This window comes from Natrix helvetica (genome assembly GCF_964273705.1).
Source record: "Natrix helvetica genome assembly, chromosome: 6".
NCBI classification, from domain to species: Eukaryota; Metazoa; Chordata; class Lepidosauria; order Squamata; family Natricidae; genus Natrix; species Natrix helvetica.
The window spans coordinates 77,524,729-77,545,067 of NC_138553.1; the positions used below are offsets into that span (position 1 = coordinate 77,524,729).

General features: G+C 42.9%; 1 protein-coding gene across 1 annotated transcript in view; it reads right to left on the reverse strand.

The window, feature by feature from the left end:
* Positions 1-1,958, reverse strand: part of CD9 (CD9 molecule) — a 33,381-nt gene extending 31,423 nt beyond the window's left edge. The window contains exon 1 of the mRNA XM_081958658.1: positions 1,628-1,958. Within this exon, the coding sequence (XP_081814784.1) occupies positions 1,628-1,693 (66 nt within the window). The 5' untranslated portion in view covers positions 1,694-1,958. The remainder of the gene's footprint in view (positions 1-1,627) is intronic.
* Between the last annotated feature and the right edge of the window lie 18,381 nt (positions 1,959-20,339).

Genomic DNA, 20,339 nt, shown 5'->3' on the forward strand with positions numbered 1-20,339 from the left:
ATCAACTAATCAACCAACCAACCAGCCAATCAACTCTTTATTGGGGTCAGGAACCAGCCTACAACCAAGGAGAACATCAAAACAGAAGCATCTGACCCCAGAAGTATATAAGAAACATTGATTTGGATTACTTCCTGTGTTTGGCCATAAGATCCTTTTGTTGCTTTAAACAACTGAGAAGACTAGGCCAGTGGTTCCCGATGTGGAGGCCACGCCCCACAATGGGGGCAGGCAATTTGATTTTTAATGGGAGCAATTTGAACCTTGTTTAAACCAAGTTAATGGCCTTTTAAGCTTCCTCCGTGTGAGTTGAGTTCACTTTTTGAGTAAAGTAAAAATTATATGCCACAGGAAGGGCATCAGGATTTTAGATATGCTTAGGTGGGGCATGGCCAACTAAAGATTGGGTACCACTGGACTATCTTACTATCCATTATCCACATCTTAACTTTGGTCCATGATCGGCTCAAGAGGGGCCAGAGGTGTTTACACAAGCCAAATACGGCAGCCACAACTCCAATCAAACTGGACATGATGCAAGGGAGAGAGAAAGGAAGGCTTCATTTATGAGGTTTCGGTCTCCATCTCCACTTTTTTGACTCCCTGGGAGAAGGACCTTATCCCCAAACAAGCTGGGGGCTTAAACCCCTCCCCACATCTCGTTTCTTTTTACATTTTTATCACCACCCTCTATATATATATTCCAAATTACTACATTATTTTTGTCCTCCCAGCGGTGGAGGAGTGGCAAAGACGGGCAGGCTGCCACCCAGACGCCAACCCCCCCCCAAAAGACCCCAACCCCATGGGGGATCGACCCGCGAAGCCGCTCCTTCGGTCGATCCACCTTTTTTTCCTCTCTTCCTACTTTTGCAGCGGGAGGGACGGGGACTTTCCGGACGATCCCGCCCCGCCCTTGGTTTTCCTCCAGCTGAAGATTCGGGCACGGCTGGCATTTATTTCCCCCGGGGGGATCGCCAGAACGACTTAAATCCGGCGGCCCCCATTTTCCCGCATCCCCGCCCAGCCTCGCAACTACTCGCCCCCTCCTCAAATTCCAAAGCGAATCAGAAAACCCCTAATCCAGCCAGCCAGCCACTCACCCCCCCCCTTCCCCGACGCCTGCTGGCGGCTGTTCTTACCTGGCGTGCCAGGTGTGCGGGAGACCCCTCCCAAAGGGCCGGTTGACCCTTTCCCGAAAGCTCTGCGCCCCCCCAAGCTGCTTAAGCCCCAAGCAATAGGGAAGCAATAGGGTCTCCTGATTAAGCAGGGGGGCTGGACTAGAAGACCTCCAAGGTCCCTTCCAGCTCGATTCTGATTCACTCCCTCTCTCCCTAGGCTCTCTGCACCTGCTCAGAGACTTTCCCCTACCCAGGAGCCCGGAGACCCTTAAGCACCAAGCGATAGGGAAGCGGTAGGCTCTCCTGCTTGAACAAGGGGCTGGACTAGAAGACCTCCAAGGACCCTTCCAGCTCGATTCTGATTCACTCCCCCTCTCCCGAGGCTCTCTGCATTTGCTCAGAGACCGCCCCCTACCCAGGACCTTCGGAGCCCCCGATTTTTTTAGAGAGGGGACGCAACGGAGGCTCTCCCAACCCGCCACACCTGCATAGGTCTGCCCACCTACCCAGAACACGAAATTGAAGCCGAAGAGCAGGTATTTGATGCACTTGGTGCCTCCTTTGACCGGCATCGCGCCGGGCGAGCGGGCGGGCGAGGTGGAAGATGGAGCGGTGGAGAAAGGGGCGAGAGAGGGGCGCTGGCCCGGGCGAAGTGGCGGCGGCGGCGGCTTTGCTGATCAGCGGGACGGCGGAGTTGGCACCGGTGCCTCTTTCTTTCTCTGTCTCTTTCTTTCTTTCTCTCTCTCTCTCTCTCTTTCTTCCTTTCCAGCAGATGCTCGCGCTGGCCCTTCCCGGAGTGGAAGCCTCGCCCCAGCTTCTTTCACAGCCCCAGCCCTGCCTTGCCCTGCCCTCCGCCTCCCTCCCCCCGCAGCGCTCCGGTCCTGGCCCTCCCTCCTCCGGAGAGCCACACCTTGGGGCCGGGCCGGGAAGGGGGCCAAGCACGTGGTCCCTAAACGGGATTCCCCACCCCACCCCACCCCACCCTCTCTTCCTCCTCCTCCTCCTCCTCTCCTCTCCTCTCCTCTGCTGCCGTATCCAAAGAGGGAAGTGCCCTTATTGGACTCCCTTTCTTTTTTTTCTTTTCTTTTTTTAAATTTTAAAAACTTTATTAAAAACATTTCAACATTTAAAAAAACAACAACAGCAATTCCAATCATTACAGCGTTTCCTATCAGTGTCATTCACATGGACATATTTACTAACTATACAGGCTATGCGTAATATATATAATTAAATTATAGCAATATTTACAGACCCGTCCGTTTCTCTTTCTTTTTCTATATATATCTTACATATTCCTTACTTGTTAGCTTTACGTCTGTCTTCCAACCAAATGTACCCTATATCCCAGATTTTATAGAATTCCGATTCTTCTCTCTCCTTTATTTTTATTTTTTAAAAAACCAGGGGTTAAGTTTTATTTTCGCAAGCTAGGAGAAATCGCTGTCATGGATAGCTTCGATTCAGCCTTATTATCTGAAATTCTGTTCTTTTTTTTAAAAGAATAATTTTATTAAGTTTTTTAAAAAAAACGTTAAAAAACAAAACACAAATTTCCACTCATTACAAAGAGTCCATATCAATATCGTTGACATCATTCTCCATCAGCTTCTGCAGTCGTTCGTTTCACCATGGTGAGAATTCCATTTTTGTCCATACTGTTTTGCTGCTGTCAACATATTGCCACAAAGAAGAGGGAGTCAAACTATTCTCCAAGGCACCTGAGGGTAGAACAAGAAGCAATGGGTGGAAACTAATCAAGGAGAGAAGCAACTTAGAACTGAGGAGAAATTTCCTGACAGTGAGAACAATTAATCAGTGGAACAACTTGCCTCCAGAAGTTGTGAATGCCCCAACACTGGATGTTTTTAAGAAGGTGTTGGATAGCCATTTGTCTGAAGTGGTGTAGGATTTCTGCCTAGGCAGGGGGTTGGACTAGAAGACCTCCAAGGTCCCTTCCAACTCTGCTATTGTATTATAGTGTATTATATCTAAGATCAAAGTTCAAAATCCCCCCCCCAAGTCTTTTTCCATTAAACCCCCCAAAAAAGTTTCTGGTTTCATCTTAAACCTCCGTTTTAAGACTGTGACTCTTACTCCAAAATGTCTTTTCTTTATCACATGTCCACCTTAAATGATAAGAAGCCCCTTCTTTGCTTTTACATTTCCAGCATTCTTTGGAAATACCTTTATACATTCTAGATAACTTATCTGGTGTTCAATACCAACAATACATCATCTTACAGAAATGTTCTTTTAAATGATAGTATTTCACTATGAGCGCTGCAGCAATCCCGTGGACAGGTGACTTATCTTCGGAGGTTTGACAAGTGACTCATATTTATGACGGTTGCAATGACCCAGGGTCACATGATCCCCTTTTGCGACCTGACCAGCAAAATCAAATGGGGAAGCCAGATTCGCTTAACAACTGTGTTACTAATTGTAACAACTGCAGTGACACACTTAACAATTGTGGCAAATAAAGTCGTAAAAGGGTACTAAACGCACTTAGCAAATTGCTCACTTAGCGACATACATTTTGGCCTCAATTGTGGTCATGAGCCGAGGACTACCTGTAACAGAATACCGGCAGGCCTCAATTTACGACCTCAATTGAGCCGATAAGTGAAACATATGTTTCATAAGTGAAACATGTGTTAAATGAATTTTGCCCCATTTCATGACTTTTCCTGCTGCTGTTATTAAGATAATTGCTGCAGTTGTTAAGTTAGCGATGTCAACTCTCAACGTTGTCATAGTAAGAGAAGGAGGGGGAGTGCATTCCTCGCACACTGTCGGCTGAAGTCGGATCTCAGATTACTGCAGCAGGCTTGGGAGGGGTGCACCTCATTGGGGCAGACCTGATTGCGAAAAGATCTTGCCTATGATGATGATGCTTCTAATAAATGACTTGTTTTGTATTGAAATTTGACTCGATACTCATGAATCAATTAGGGCATTTTTAGGAAACCTTACAGACAGTCAGGTCTAAGCTTTGTTTGAGTTATAGCTGAACTTTAATTCCCCTCCCCTTAGTCTGTGCCATAAATCACATTCCCCCCAATGAAATGCACCCCTCCCAAGCCTGCTGCAGTAATCTGAGATCCGTCTTCGGCCAACAGTATGCGTGGAATGCACTTCCCCCCTTCTCTCACTACAACAACGTTAGGAGTTGACAAGTGACCTGGTTGTTAAGTGGAGCAGGCTTCCCTATTGACTTTGAGGAGGTCGCAAAAAGGGATCGCGTGATTCCAGGACACTGCAACCGTCATAAATGTGACTCGCTTGTCATCTGGATTTTAATCACCTCACCATGGGGAAGTCGCCAATGGTAGTAAGTGTGAAAAGGGGTCATACGTCCCTCCGCTTTTTGTGATGGAATCACAAACTCCATTTGCCAATGGTGCATTTGCCTGCTGACACAAATTCCATCTGTGATCATGTACATTATTTTGAATGTTGCTCTTGTAGGGTGTTAGTAATCGGATTCAGTCATTCCTTCCATTTCTACATCCACGTCATTAGGGCCCACAACGGAATCTTGCGTCTGGCTTCAGTTCCTCTTTCCAGATTGGTGACAAACCTTTGAAGAATATGCCTTGATCGTAGTCAAGGAAACTGTTTGGGCAACAACAGCCAGCCCTTCCCATTGTGACTTCAGTGGGTGTCATCTGAAAATACAGGCGTGCAGCTCTATGGGCAGTCAGCAACAACACACGTATCACAACGCCATCACTTACTCCAATGACGTACAATTTTGAGGGATCCTTGGTGCTCTCTGAGCTTGGTTGTTTGCTTGCAGATGTTTCAAGCCAGGTAAACTCAAACAGGGACTGGCACTGATGACGTTACCTAGCTGGGTCATGAAATGTCTGTAAGGAAACAACCAAGGGCCAAAGATCACACATTTCACCCCTGAGCTACAAATAATCTTCTTTATCAATGTGAATTTTGTCAACAGCATAGAATTCTCCAGTTTAATGCACAGCTATAGGTCTTGTTTTCAACCATAGATTACATTCTTTTTATGATCACATAGAGCAGGTGTAAAGTCTCCTGTCTAACCAGTGGATTGGACTAGAAGACTCTTATGTTCTGAGTATCATTACTATCTCGGAAGAATCCTGGTGAAAATGGTTGGCTTCTTGTTCATCGGTTTGGAGAATAAACATAGCATCAATACACACTTGAGTAAGGGTTGAGAACCCAAAGTTCAGTCCAGAGGAGAATGATGGAAATGGTTCATTGACATTCGATTCATGCATGGAATTGGTCGGAAGGGTCTGAATGGAAATGCAGCTGATCATACAAAGTCCAAAAAGTGGACCCTGCACTAGAAGGATTACGCTAGGAATAATAATAATAATAATAATAATAATAATAATAATAATAATAATAATAATAATAATAATAATAATAATAATAATAATAATAATAATTGAATTTATTAGCCGCTCCCTTTCCAGACAGGACTCGGGGCGGCGTACAATGGAGCATATAGAACATAAAACATGAGTACAAACACATAAACATACATATATACAAAGACACACATGCACGGAGGAGGTAATAAATTACAACATTTAGACAGTTAAAAATCACCATTAAAATACCCCAATTGTAAGAAACCCAATGTACAATTAAAATTTAAAATTTAAAAAGACAGTCAGGAGGGGTAAGAAAAATTACGGTTGAGCCAGGCCAGATAATTGAAAGAGGTGGGTCTTCAGCTGTACCCGGAAGGAGCGGAGATCGGAAGTAATCCTGATGTCACGGGGGAGGTCATTCCACAGGGCTGGGCCCATCACAGAGAAGGCTTTAGTTGCCAATTCCTCTCCCGGCACATTTTTAGGTGTTGGCATTACGGTCCAAAATCCTAAATGGCCTACAGCCCAATCTTCTGGCGTTGCATGTGGCCTCTTCTCTCTGCCTTTAGAAGGTCTTTCAGGCCATCAGAGGTCAAGCAAGGTTCCTTACTTCAACTGGCTGGGGAATTCTGGGAGTTGAAGTCCACAAGTCTCAAAAGGCCAAGGTTGAACACTGTCCTCCACCCCACCCCACCTTAGATTCTCCTATGAATTCTTTGGTGCCAGACAAATTTAGCCATCGTAGTGCTAAAGAGACACAGAAGATATTTTGTGACCTGGACATTCTGGTGCCGTGAGATTTCACTGCTCATTTCTGCCTCGTGGCTCATGGAACCTCCCTCTGTCTCATTTAAGTGTCAAGAATTAAAATTACACCGGAACTGAAACTACTGTAAATCATATGAAAAATGGTTGCAGGAACTGGGCAAGGCTAATCTAGTGAAGAGAAGGACCAGAGGAGACACGATAGCAGTCTTCCAATATTTGAGGGGCTGCCACAGAGAGGAGATTGGGTCAATGCTATTCTCCAAAGCACCCGAAGACCAGATAAAGAATAATGGATGGAAACAGAGATTCAACCTAGAAATAAGGAGAAATTTTCTGACAGGGAGAGCAATCAACCCATGGGACAGAAGTTGCCTTCCAAAGTTGTGGGAGCTTCATCAGTGGAAGCTTTCAAGAAGAGGCTGAACTACCATTTGTCAGAAATGGTGTAGGGTCTTCTCCTTGGGTAAGGGGTTGGACTAGATGACCTACAAGGTCCCTTCCAACTCTGTTAGCCTACCGGTAACTGTAATCTAATCTAAACTATTGACTGTATCCAATTGACTGTATTCATTTTGAGCGGCAAACGGCAGCCGATAAAATCAAGTTGGTAAATAGATAATGCTAACTTTCTGGGGCGGCCCAGAACTTCCTTCATAATTCCTCCGATCGAGAAATCTTCTACCGACTATTCCGGTCGGAGCTTTCGCTGGCTGTTTAATTTCACAGGGCCCTGTAGAATGTGTCATATTTTCCCCCCTACCCGCCCTGCTTGCTGGACTGGTTTGGCAGCATTATTGTACACGAGAGAAGGCCAAGGAGGCTTATCCCATTTACTGCGCATGTTCTATTCACTGGTGCTTAATCAAGGGGAAAAGCATTTGGGAGTATCTACCCTGTTTCCCCCCAAATAAGACCTCCCCGGATAATAAGCCCAATTGGGCTTTTGAGCGCATGGACTAAAATAAGCCCTCCCTGAAAATATTGCAACCCAGCAGCAGCCATGAGGTGACCTCGCTCTCCGCCTCCTGCCCCTCAAAAATAATAAGACCTCCCCGAAAATAAGGCCAAGCGCTGATTTTTGGGGTCGAAATAAATTAAGACTCTGTCTTATTTTCGGGGAATCACAGTACAAACAGCAAAACAGAGGAAAGGATGAATGATAGGTAGCTCTCAACTTTATTGATTTAAGCCAGGGGTGTCCAAACTTGGGAACTTTAAGACTTGTGGACTTCAACTCCCAGAATTCCCCAGCTGGGGAATTCTGGGAGTTGAAGTCCACAAGTCTTAAAGTTCCCAAGTTTGGACACCCCTGATTTAAGCTATTTATGAATGGTTCATTTAGTGACTGCTCAAAGTTACAACAGCTCCGAAAAACGTGACTTATGACCATTTTTCACAGTTACGCCTTTTCCGCCTCCCCATGATTACATGTTCAAAATTAGATGCTTGGCAACTGGTTTGTATTTATGACTGTTGCTCTGTCCCAAAGGTCATGCGATCCCCTTTTGCGACTTTCTGACAAGCAGAATCAACGGGGAAGAGAGATTCTCTTAAGAACCGTGTGGCTAACTTATCTATTGCAGTGCACTCGCTTTACAACCGAGACAAGAAAGGTCGTAAAACGGGGCAAAACGCACTTAATAAATGTCTCACTTTAAACACAGGAGTTTTGAGCTCAATTGTGGTCATACGTTGAGGACTGCTTCTGTTTTATATGCCGTTTTCTTGAGCTAGACTTTATGAAGTTCTGGGTTGGCAGAGAGTTAATAACATGATGGTTTTTCCTACTTGGCCGAAAACATCCAGGAGTTCCTATCGTTTGTTTATTGTGTTTATCTTGCAAACTGTAAACTCTCCACCAGGATGCTTCTCAAATTACAAAAACTATGATGCACTGAAATAATAAGATGCAGAACGACTGCTAGATTCCAAGTAGGTTACAGGTAGTCCTTGACTTACAACTATTCTAATAGAGGAGAATATTTGTAGCTCAGGGCTGACATGAGGGGTCCTTGGTGGTCTCTTGGTGGTGTTTTCTTGCAGATGTTTTGTTACCCAAATTAGGTAACATCATCAATCTTGCCTTGGACAGTGAGAACAATCGACCTTTCTTTCTTTCTTTCTTTCTTTCTTTCTTTCTTTCTTTCTTTCCTTCCTTCCTTCCTTCCTTCCTTCCTTCCTTCCTTCCTTCCTTCCTTCCTTCCCACCTACCTACCTACCTTCCTTTTCCTGCCTGCCTGCCTGCTTTCCTCCTTCCCTCCCTCCCTCCCTTCTTTCTTTCCTTCCTTCCTTTCTTAATTTCTTTCTTCCCTTCCTTCCTCCCTTTCTTAATTCCTCCCTTTCTCCCTTCCTTCCTTCTTTCTTTCTTACTTTCTTTCTTTCATTCTTCCTTCTTTCCTCCTTCCTTTTTTCTTCCTTCCTTCCTTTTCTTTCTTTCTTCTTTTTCTTCCTTCCTTCCTTCCTTTCTTTATTTCTTACCTTCCTACCTACCTACCTTCCTTTTACTGCCTGCCTGCCTTCCCTTCTTCCCTCCCTTCCTTCCTTCTTTCTTTCCTTTCTTTCTTTCTTAATTTCTTCCTTCTTTCTTTCCTTTCATTCTTCCTTCCTTCCTTCCTTCCTTTCCTTCCCTCCTTCCTTCCTTCCTTCCTTCCTCCCTGTCTTAATTTTTACCTTTCTTCTTTCTTTCCTCCTTCCTTCTTTCCTCCTTCCTTCCTTCCTTTTTCCTTCCTTCCTTCCTTCCTTCCTTCCTTCCTTTCTTTCTTTCTTTCTTTCTTTCTTCTTTTTCTTCCTTCCTTCCTTCCTTCCTTCCTTCCTTCCTTCCTTCCTTTTCTGTTTTCCTCCCTCCCTCCTCCTCTTACGACCATTGCAGCATCCCACAGCCATGTGGGGTACAAGCAAAGTCAACAGGGAAGCCAGATTGACATAACAACTGTGTTATTAGCTTAACAACTGCAGCCTTCCGCTTAACCACCGTGGTAAGAAAAGCTGTTGTTAAATGGGGCAAAGTTCACTTAACCAATGTTTCCCTTAGCCACAGAAATCCTGGGCTCAATTCTGATCGTAAGTCGAGGACCGCCTGTCATTAAGTCTCGTCACTTTCAGAAAGAGCAGCGAAGGAAAGAGTAAACAGAAATTTGAACAGATGGGCAAATGAAGACCGGGGAAGTTTCTAAATTTTGCCGAGGAGTTTATCTCATCGCTGGTTTAAAATTACCCCTGGGAAAAAGCCACAATGATTTGGATTGGTTTTGTTTTTTGTTGTGGGACAAGTGTCTGTCGTAAGGCCGGATCTTCACAATCAGTAACATGCACTGTCTTGCACGAGGAGAAAATCCCCACCCTGAAACAGCTACGTCATTTTCCAGCTTGGGGAAAAGGGTGTGCTGAGAGTCAGCCTGAGCTCAGCGAAGATCTCCTTCCCCTGCATTTAACCACGGGGAGAAAGAAATACAGGGAGTTTCTCTGCAGGATGTTGTTGATGTTGTTGGTTGCAAAGTCACGTCCAAGCCATCAGGACCCCATGGACAACATTCCTCCAGGCCTTCCTGTCCTCCACCATCCTCTGGAGTCCATTTAAAGTCACGCCGACTGTTTCGGTGACTCCATCCAGCCACCTCATTCTCTGTCGTCCCTTTCTTCTTCTTTTGCCCTCAGTCCTTCCCAGCATGAGGCTCTTCTCCAGTGAGTCCTTCCTTCTCATCAGGTGACCGAAGTGTTTGAGTTTCATCTTCAGGATTTAGGACCTTCTAAAGAGCAGTCAGGGTTGATCTCCTCCAGGACTAACCAGTTTGATCGCCTTGCAGGCCAAGGGGCTAGCAGGAGTCCTTCTCCAGCACCAGAGTTTAAAGGCCTCCATTCTTTGGCGTTCAGCCTTTCTTATGGTCCAACTTTCACAGCCATCCACTGCAGCTGGGAAAACCATCACCTTAACTATACACACTTTTGTTGGCAGGGTAACCCTAACCCTAACCCTAACCCATTCCCTCCCCACTCCAGGGGAAGGATCCTGCAAAATCTCCATTCCCTCCCCACTTTAGAGGAAGGATATTGCAAAATCTCTATTCCCTCCCGATCAGCTGGGACTCGGGAGGCAGAGAATCGATGGGGGTGGGGCCAGCCAGAGATGGTATGTACCAGCTCTCTGAACTACTCAAAATGTCCACTATTGGTTCTCCAGAACTGGTCAAAACCTGCTGAATGCTACCTCTGCTTACTCTTATGTTTTGAAAACCCACTTTAAGCAGGCAAACGCTGCTGTCAAAATAGCAGTAGCAACAAACCAAAGAAGGGGCTTCTTAATTTCAAATATTTCAGCATGCGTAATGGGCAAAAAAACAAAAACAAATCCCTCATCTGCAGGAGCTGGCTAATGCATTCTTGGTTACCAAGAAATTTCCTCCAGATGCGGCGTGGGATTACTGTGTCTTCGCTTCCATGACAAAAGCCTCATGTGACGAGTGGTGAAATATCCTCCATCACGTAATCATATGTCTAGGCTATAAAAAACAGCCCTTCCTTTTTTTTCTTTTTTCTTTTAAGCCTTTATTGAAAATTTGAAACATTAAACTACAAATACCTTTAAAAATAATTTTGCATAAGTTACAATCCTTGTTGGCAGTACTAACATAACCATTTGTTATTTAAACACATTTTTATACATTCCTAATTATTCCCATATCTATACATCTATGTTGCTAAGCTGTACATTTCCTGTTCCTATTATTTATCCATTGATGCCAGTTTTCCCAAACTATATCATATTCCGAGTCTTCCTTCAACTCCAATGTGGATTTATCCATCTCTGCGCAATCAAATATCTTTTGGATTATCAAACCGTCTGTCCGGCATGGTATCACTTTTCCAACTTTTCTAGCTGCTGTAATTATGTGCAAGATTACACATTTTATCTCTTTTGTATACTTTCCCTTAATAATCCCAAGAAGGGACGATTTTGCTTTGAGCTCTATTTGGGTTTCTGGAATTTTCTGTAACCATTTTTGTATTTTTGTCCAATATTTTTTAGCTATCGGGCATAACCACCTGCGCCTGTTTACATTTCCAACCGTTTGGATTTAACTTTGGATATATTTTTGCCAATCTTGTGGGGGATGAATGCCAGGGATAAAATGTTTTGTATTGGTTTTCATTACAGGCGACAGATTTTGCTATTGCGTAATGTTTATTCCAAATTCTTTCCCAATCCTCCAGCTGAATATTGTGACCAGATTTTTTAGCCCACGCTATCAAAACAGCCCTTCCTGATCTAGTTCCCAAAGATGCATTTTCAAGAGGCAACGGGACTTCCTTGTTTTTCTTGGAAGATGTTTCGCATCCAGTTTTGGTGACCCCGATTACAAAAAAGATGTTGGGACTTAGGAAAAAGTGCAACTCAGATGATTAGGGGACTGGAGATTAAAACATGTGAAAAACAGTGGCAGGAGTTGGGTTTGGCTAGTCTAGAGAAAAGAAGGGGAGACATAACAGCAGTATTCCAGTATTTGAAGGACTGCCACAAAGAGGATGGGCACAAATGATGAGGGGACTGGAGACTAAAACATATGAAGAACAGTTGCAGGAACTGGGTATGTCTAGCTTAAGAGAAAGAAGGACTAGGGGAGACCTGATAGCAGTCTTCCAATATCTCAGGGGTTGCCACAAAGAAGAGAGAGTCAAACTATTCTCCAAGGCACCTGAGGGCAGGACAAGAAGCAATGGGTGGAAACTAATCAAGGAGAGAAGCAACTTAGAACTGAGGAGAAATTTCCTGACAGTGAGAACAATTAATCAATGGAACAGCTTGCCTCCAGAAGTTGTGAATGCCCCAACACTGGAAGTCTTTAAGAAGATGTTGGATCGCCATTTGCCTGAAACGGTATAGGGTTTCCTGCCTGGGCAGGGGGTTGGACTAGAAGACCTCCAAGGTCCCTTCCAACTCTGCTATTGTATTGTATTGTAACTTATTTTCCAAAGCACCAGAAGGCAAGACCGGCAACAATGGATGGAAACTAATCATGGAGAGAAGCAACTTAGTATTAAGGAGAAACTTCCTAACCATGAGAACAATTAACCGGTGGAACAGTTTGCCGTCAGAAGTTCTGGGTGCTTCATCCAGGTTTTTAAGAAGAGACTGGACAGCCACTTGTACGAAAATTGTAATTTAACTTTTAATTTTAATGTTTAGTTTTATTTATTTTGTCAGGCATGTATAAGATAACAGACATAAGCATAAACATGATTATGAATGCAGGAAATGGATATGAATAAGTGGGGACAGTAGGACAGGGACGGTAGGCACATTGGTGCGCTTATACACACCTCTTAGGGATGGGGTGAGGTCAACAGTAGACAGTCTAGGATTAAAGCTTTGGGGGTTTGTGGATGAAACCACAGAGTCAGGTAGAGCATTCCAGGCATTGACCACTGTTGCAGAAGTCGCATTTTCTGCAATCGAGTTTGGAGCAGTTTACCTTAAATTTGTATCTACTGTGAGCTCGTATATTGTTGTGGTTGAAGCTGAAGTAGTCATTGACAGGTAGGACATTGTAGCAGATAATTTTGTATACTATGCTCAGGCCAGACCGAAGGCAGCGTAGTTCTAAGTTGTCTAAGCCCCAAATTTCAAGCCTGGTGGCGTAAGGAATTCTATTGTGAGCAGAGGAGTGGAGGATTCTTCTCGTGAACATCTCTGGACCTGCTCAACTGTATTAATGTCCGATATACAGTGTGGATTCCAGGCAGATGAGCTATATTCAAGGATTGGTCTAGCAAATGTTTTTTATGCTCTGGTTAGCAGTACTATATTACCCGAGAAGAAGCTACACAATATTAGTTTGAGAACTCTTAATACCTTTTTGGCAATGCTATTACAGTGAGCTCTGGCACTTAGATAGTTAGAAATAAGTACTCCAAGGCCCTTGATAGAGTGAGGGTCATCCACATGTTGTATCTGCCCAGTTTGTAATTGGTATTGTGATATTTTTTGGCCAATGTATACAGGGTTGGACTAGAAGACCTCCAAGATCTCTTCCAGCTTTATTCTGAATTGAAATGGTTGAACCTGTGTTCTTGAACTTCCTGGGGACTTAAATTTCCTGGCCAAATTGAAGAAGCTGCTTGGTTAAGGAGCAAAATATTTCAAATCAATAGGAAGTCCAGTTGCCATGACCCAACTTCCTGATGACTCTACCTGGATGACTTGGATGACTGAGATGAATGAAGATCATGGACATTCAGAGAGAGAGAGGGGGGGAGGGAGGGAGGGAGGGAGGGAGGGGGGGAAATGATTTTCAGAAACTATGGAAGGAAGTGCAGAAGGAGATGGAGAATACTAAAGTCAGGAGTGTGTTGACTTGGGAGGATAAACCATGAGGAAGCAATTACTGCAAAGGGAGGATCCTGGGTCATCCAATAACTAGATGTGGGTCATCTTCCTTATTACAAAATAACCTCTATCACCTCGTGAAACCATTGATAATGGCTGTGCTCAGTGGTGGGATTCAACCCACTTAACAATTGGTTCACCAAAAACGTGAATGGGGAATGGCGTCTCCCTGAGATGAAGGGCACGTAGGTGGCTTGCTTACCTTTGGTGAGCAGAGCAGGTGAGGCACGGACATTAGCTGGATGGTCTGGACCAGTGGTGGATTCCAGTCAGTATGGCCATACTGGTAGCAGTTGGGAGCAGCAGCCACTGTACTGTTACGGTAGCTCGTGTTCCATACCTGTTTTTGAAGCAACTGTGCATGCGTGCACAGCGTGTGGCGCCTGCGTGACCTCTGATGAGCAGCTAGGTGTCGCAGGGGCAGTGGAGTGTGCATGTGTGCGCAGCGCATGGCAGGTATATTCACAGCGCACATCTGGCACGTGCACAAAAGGACCTCAAGCAGCATACTGGTAGTGACGGTAAAAGGAACCCACCACTGGCCTGGACCACATGGTGAAGGGAAGATATTCAGGGCAGGGTGAGTGGAGTGGGCAGGGCTAGCCAGTTGTCGATTTTACCAGTTCTCTGAACTGTGCAAAATCATAACAACCAGTTCGCCCGAACCGGTCCGAACCAGCTGAATCCCACCCCTGTTTGAGCTTTGAGGAATTCCTAGCCAGGGGTAGCTCCAGCTCATCCCATCCAATTCAGAGGCTTCTTTGATTTGCTAACTTACCCAGGACTAAAATGAGAATTTTGGAGGGAACCAAAATCTCTTTTGGCTTATTAAATGCCTGGCAGGAGAGGGGAGGAAGTCCTCTTTGAGAAATGGCAGATCCATCTCTGATCTCCAGAAATCAGATTAGCCCAGAGTTTTGAAAGAGGGAGGACCTGGGATGACGGGAAGTTGAAGATTTACATGCTCCAGTCTGTTCTCCTTGTTATTTCCCATCAAACCTCTTTAGTTCATTGATGGATATGTTCTGTCAGCTCTCTTACTTAGCTGACAGAGTTAATGACTATTTTCTTTTATAAGGAAGATCAGGGAGTTCATCGCGGATGGTTTTTCAAGCTTTCCGGTGGCCGACAATTAATTCTGCTGCATCAGGAACGAAAAAAAAAGAGGAAATGTTCTCCTCTCTTTGCATAAAATGGTTTTGAACTGCCTGAATTGGCCTCAGAAGCTTCTCATGATAGGCTCCTTCTGCCTGCAAATTTCACTCCTTTATTTGTTTGTTTTTGAAAAAGCGAAGAGAGGAAGAACAAAGATTACCGACGCTTTTAAACATAATAATTGAAATACCGTATTTTTCAGAGCATAAGATGCACCTTTTTCCCTCAAAAAAGAGGCTGAAAATCTGGATGCGTCTTATACACTGAATGCATCATTTTTTTGCCTCCTGAAACCCCGCCCCCTTCACCAAAATGGCCATGCATAGCCTTTAGGAGGCTTTCAGAGTGCTCCTGGGGGCTGGGGTGGGCAGAAATGAGTGAAAAATGGGCCGGTTTTTGCTCAGTCCCCCCCACAGCCCCCGGAGTACTCTATAAGCATCCTAATGCCCTTTTTTTGGGGGGGAAAAACCAGAGCCATTTTTACAAAAAACAGGCAGTTTTTTGCTTGTTTTTGGCTCCCCTCAACCAAGCAACACTCTACAAGCCTCCTAAGAGCTATTCATGCCCTTTTGGGGGAGGGAAACGAGCCCATTTTCATGAAAAATGAGACGTTTTGGGGAGGTTCGCAGAATGCAAAAGCTTTTTTAAAAAATTTGCCTCTTCAAAACCTTGGTGCGTCTTATACTCTGGTGCATCTTATACTCTGGTGCGTCTTGTACTCTGGTGCGTCTTATACTCCGAAAAATTCGGTATTCCCCTTTATTATTAATATGATTCATGAAACCCCCAAAATAATTCCTTTTTTGACACCTATTCTTCCAGATTGAGGTGAGGATGAGAGTTATTGTCTGGAAGTCGATAGTCAGCTCTTGGCTAATGATCCAATATTTCTGCCTTTGGCTTTTCAAACTTTATGTTGGCAGAAGACTACGCTCCCAGCTGGAAAAATGCCATGAAGTCCAAGCTAGCCTCTGATGGAGTCTCAGCCACCTTCCTCCTTATCTTGGGTCATGAAAAGGCCAGACGCTACCCTCTGAAAGATAAATTACATGGAATGCCAACAGGAGGTCAACTGGAAGCCGGTATCAGAGCAGAAACTGGTGCTAGACAAATATTTACCATCTCCATGTTCCTTCTTGGCCTCGCAGTATTAAATTTTATTACCACTGAGCAGATACTCTTAAAATCAGTTTCCCAAATGGGTTTGGCCTCACGGTTTGAAGGAAGTTGTACTGCTGTGTTGGAAGAAATGTCCTTCTGGGTTCAGTTCTAAGGGGAGGGGGGGAAGACACTGGAAACATGGAGGCTGCTTGGAAAGATGGTTTAATGGTGAAGCAGAACCACTTGTGAGTCTGGGTAGCTGACCACATGGAGGATATATGACTCTGATCTAACTGTGAATTGTATTGTCTGTGGAGATTCTCAGTCATCCCGGTCATGGTTGTCCCAAAGGTGCTTTATCAAAAGGCAACTGGACTTTGTTTTTCCTTGAGGACATTTCGCTACTCATCCAAGAAGCTTCTTCAATTCTCAACCGAAGAAGCTTCTTGGATGAGAAGTGAAATGTCTTCAAGAAAAAACAGAAAAAGTCCAGTTACCTCTTGAAAAAGCAACTTTGGGTGTGTTATTTCTTATCTCATCGCCTTTCTTTGAACATGCTTCCTTCTTGCTAAGAAACTACCACTACCTTTTGATAGATTTGTGTACGAAAGAGGGAGGTAGTGTGAAGGGCCTATCACACCGCCACCTCCTTCATACACACATCCATCACATATTTTCTTTTTCTACTTTCTACTGCTGCTACCAACATTGCTGTGGTGAAATGCCACCATCCATTTGATGGATTAGGTGATATCCAGGTGCTGTTGACTTTGAGTAAATATATGGATATATTTGTGTGTGTGTGTGTGTGTGTGTCTGTGTGTTGTATTTGTGCTGATAAATAAATAAAGGGAGACTAGTATAGATCTATTTCAAGCTATTTAGCTCTCATCAGCTAGCCATACCCTTACTGGGATTCGAACCATATTAAAACCATATTAAAAATATGGTTTACTGCCTGGATGGTCTACTGCAGTGAGCCGATAGACAGAAAGGTGGAGTAGTGAGTTCCCTCCCATATTTGGGCATACCAGGGGTTGTAACACAAATACATACATACATACATACATACATACATACATACATACATACACACACACACACACACACACACACACACACACACATACATATATATATATATATATATATATATATAGTCATTTCATTAAAAATTACAACGGCAACAATAAAAACTGATCCAAACTCAAAATGAAGAAGAAGGAAAGAATAGAAAGTGCACAGAAGGAAAATGGAAAGAAAAATAACAAGAAAGAAAAAAAAGGATATAGTAAAGCAAATGAAAAAAATATGTACAAAGAAGTGATTTTCCACCTTCATTGCAGGTATTTCTGCCCCTTGGAGGGTGAGATTGCCCCCCCTCCATCCTCCAATCCTTCCTTTAGGGCCTGAAGACCTGGGTCTGCTAATTGACCTGGGGATTCATAGAACATAAAACATAGAATAACAAGGTTGGAAGGGACCATAGAGGTCTTCTAATCCAACCCCTTGCTTGAGCAAAAGACACCCATGAAGGTGTCTGCTGGACTAATTTAGCTGACCCCCCCCCCCCCCCTCTGGTTTCCTGGTCTTCTTCCACCCTTCTTTTAATTCACATCATTGTACTTTTATTTCTTATTGCTGCATCACTTTGCAATGCAACAAATTGCTTAAACTGGCAGTCCTCGACTTACGACAGTTCATTTAGTGACCGTACAAAGTTATAACTGAAAAATGTGACTTATGGCCCTTTTTCCATAGTTACAATCTTTGTAACCGCCCTATGATCAGGTCATCCAAATTCAGACGCTTGGCAACTGGTTCATACTTATGACCATCGCTGTGTCCCAGGGTCATGTGATCTGTTTTGCGACCTTCTGATAAGCAAAGTCAATGGGGAAATAAGATTCTCTTAACAACCATGTTACTAAATTATCTACTGCAGTGATTTATTTAACAACCATGGCAAGAAATGTTGTAAAACTCACTTAACAAATCTCTCACTTTAGAATAGCATAGAATACAGTAGAGTAGAGTAGAGTAGAGTAGAATAGAATAGAATAGAATAGAAAAGAAAATATGGAATGGAATAGAATAGAATAGAATAGAATAGGGAATGGAATGGAATAGAATAGAATAGAATAGAAAATATGGAATGGAATAGAATAGAATAGAATAGGGAATGGAATGGAATAGAATAAAAAATATGGAATGGAATAGAATAGAACAGAAAATATGGAATGGAATGGAATAGGGAATGGAATGGAATAGAATAGAATAGAAAAGAAAATATAGAATGGAATGGAATAGAATAGAATAGAAAATATGGAATAGAATAAAAAATATGGAATGGAATAGAATAGAAAATAAAATATGGAATGGAATGGAATAGAATGGAATAGGGAATGGAATGGAATAGAATAGAAAAGAAAATATAGAATGGAATGGAATAGAATAGAATAGAAAATATGGAATGGAATGGAATAGAATAGAATAGAAAAGAAAATATGGAATGGAATGGAATGGAATAGAATAAACTAGAATAGAATAGAATAAAAATATGGAATGGAATGGAATAGAATAGAATATATAGAATGGAATGGAATGGAATAGAATAGGATAGAATAGGAAAATGGAATAGAATAGAATAGAATTCTTTATTGGCCATGTGTGAATGGACACACAAGGAATTTGTCTCTGGTGCAGTAGCTCTCAGTGTACATACAACAATAGTGATAGGTGACTATTGTAGTCATGGTAAAATGCATTTATCATAAAACATGAGATACAACACTTTGTGATAGTCAGGGATACTAAATAAGCAATCAACATCCATCATACTAGGATTCTAAGCAAACAATATAAATCGTAAGAGGCAAGCAACAAAGTTACAGTCATAAGAAAGACAAGGAGAAGACGAGAAAAACGATGCTAATGCTGCCTTTCTAGATACTAATAAATGCGTCCCAGAGTGGATTTTAATAGGTTCCATTTGGCAGGAAGAACCAAGGAAAGTTCTCTCTGCTCATCTCATCTGCGCCGAATAGCAAAGAAAGATACTACTCAATATTCTGTTTTGCCTGAAGGCAAAAGGCTTAGCTGGAATAAATAGAGTTGTGACATCTGACAGACTGTTGAGGAATTGAAGTTTTTCACCTTGGACCAGTTCGGTATAATCAGGAAGTTGACAGGTAGATTTGCAAAGGGCTTCCCAGAAGATTGTCTAACTTTGTATTCACGTTACAACACCGGTTGAGTAACATTATGTATATCCATGCCTTTCTGATTGCACCATTTTCCATTTCAAAGGCAAGGCTGCGATTCGAAACGGTGTCTATTTTTTCATGAGATTACAAGGGATCCATTGTGGTGGTTGTTTTTTTATCACTGCAAAATTAAGATTGAGAAGAAAGAACATTTATTTTTTTTTAAAGTTTTTTTATTTTTCCATTTTCATAACATACAACCAAATGTACACTATTATATGGCCAACGTCATATTGTATTATTAGATGTTTACATCAATTCATCTTGCCATCAACTCCCAAAATCAGTTATTGGCTCTTCTGCTCTCCATACACCATAATTGTACCTTATCCATCACTTTCTTCTCCCTCTCTCCTCCCCCTCCCTCCTTTCTTCCCTCTGTCATCCTTCTCTTCTCTACTTTCCCTTCCTCCCTCCTCCTCCTCTCTCCCCTTTCCACTCCTCCTTTCTCTCCTCCCCCCGCCCTCTCTCCTATCCCTCCCTCCCTCCTTTCTTCCCTCTGTCATCCTTCTCTTCTCTACTTCCCCTTCCTCTCTCTTCCTCCTCTCTCCCCTTTCCACTCCTCCTTTCTTTCCTCCTCTTCCCGCTCCTATCCTCTCTCCTATCCCTCTCTTCTTCCCTTACCTCTCCCCTCTCCTTCCCACTCTTCATTTCATTTACTTGGTGTATTTCAGCCTCTGAGCAAGCTCCATTTTAGGTTGACAATATTTATAATTCCTTTTCAATATACATATTTAATTTTAACATATCTTCATCCTTTTTTTTAAAAAAGGGAGAAAACAAAGTATACATATATAGTCATTATTCTTTTAAACCCTTCCACCCCCAACCTCATTTTGGCCAAGATGTAGATCTTGTTACAATTCCCAGCTATTTTCATCATTGCATTTATATAATTATGCATCCTTACATACACTCACCTTGTGATTCTGTCTTTAAAACTCAATAGTTTCCCATTGTAAGTATATCTCATATTCCCTCTCCATTTTTCCATATCTTGGTTTAGGTTACCCTTAATTTTCTATAAATGGCAATCTTTACTGTTCAATGTTCATTACAATTCCCTTAATCTACTGTATACAATAACAAACAGTACACATCTCACTTTGTTCATCATCTTAGAGGTTCTATATATGTCCATGTTTTGTATATTTTGACCCATGCTTAATTGTCCTTC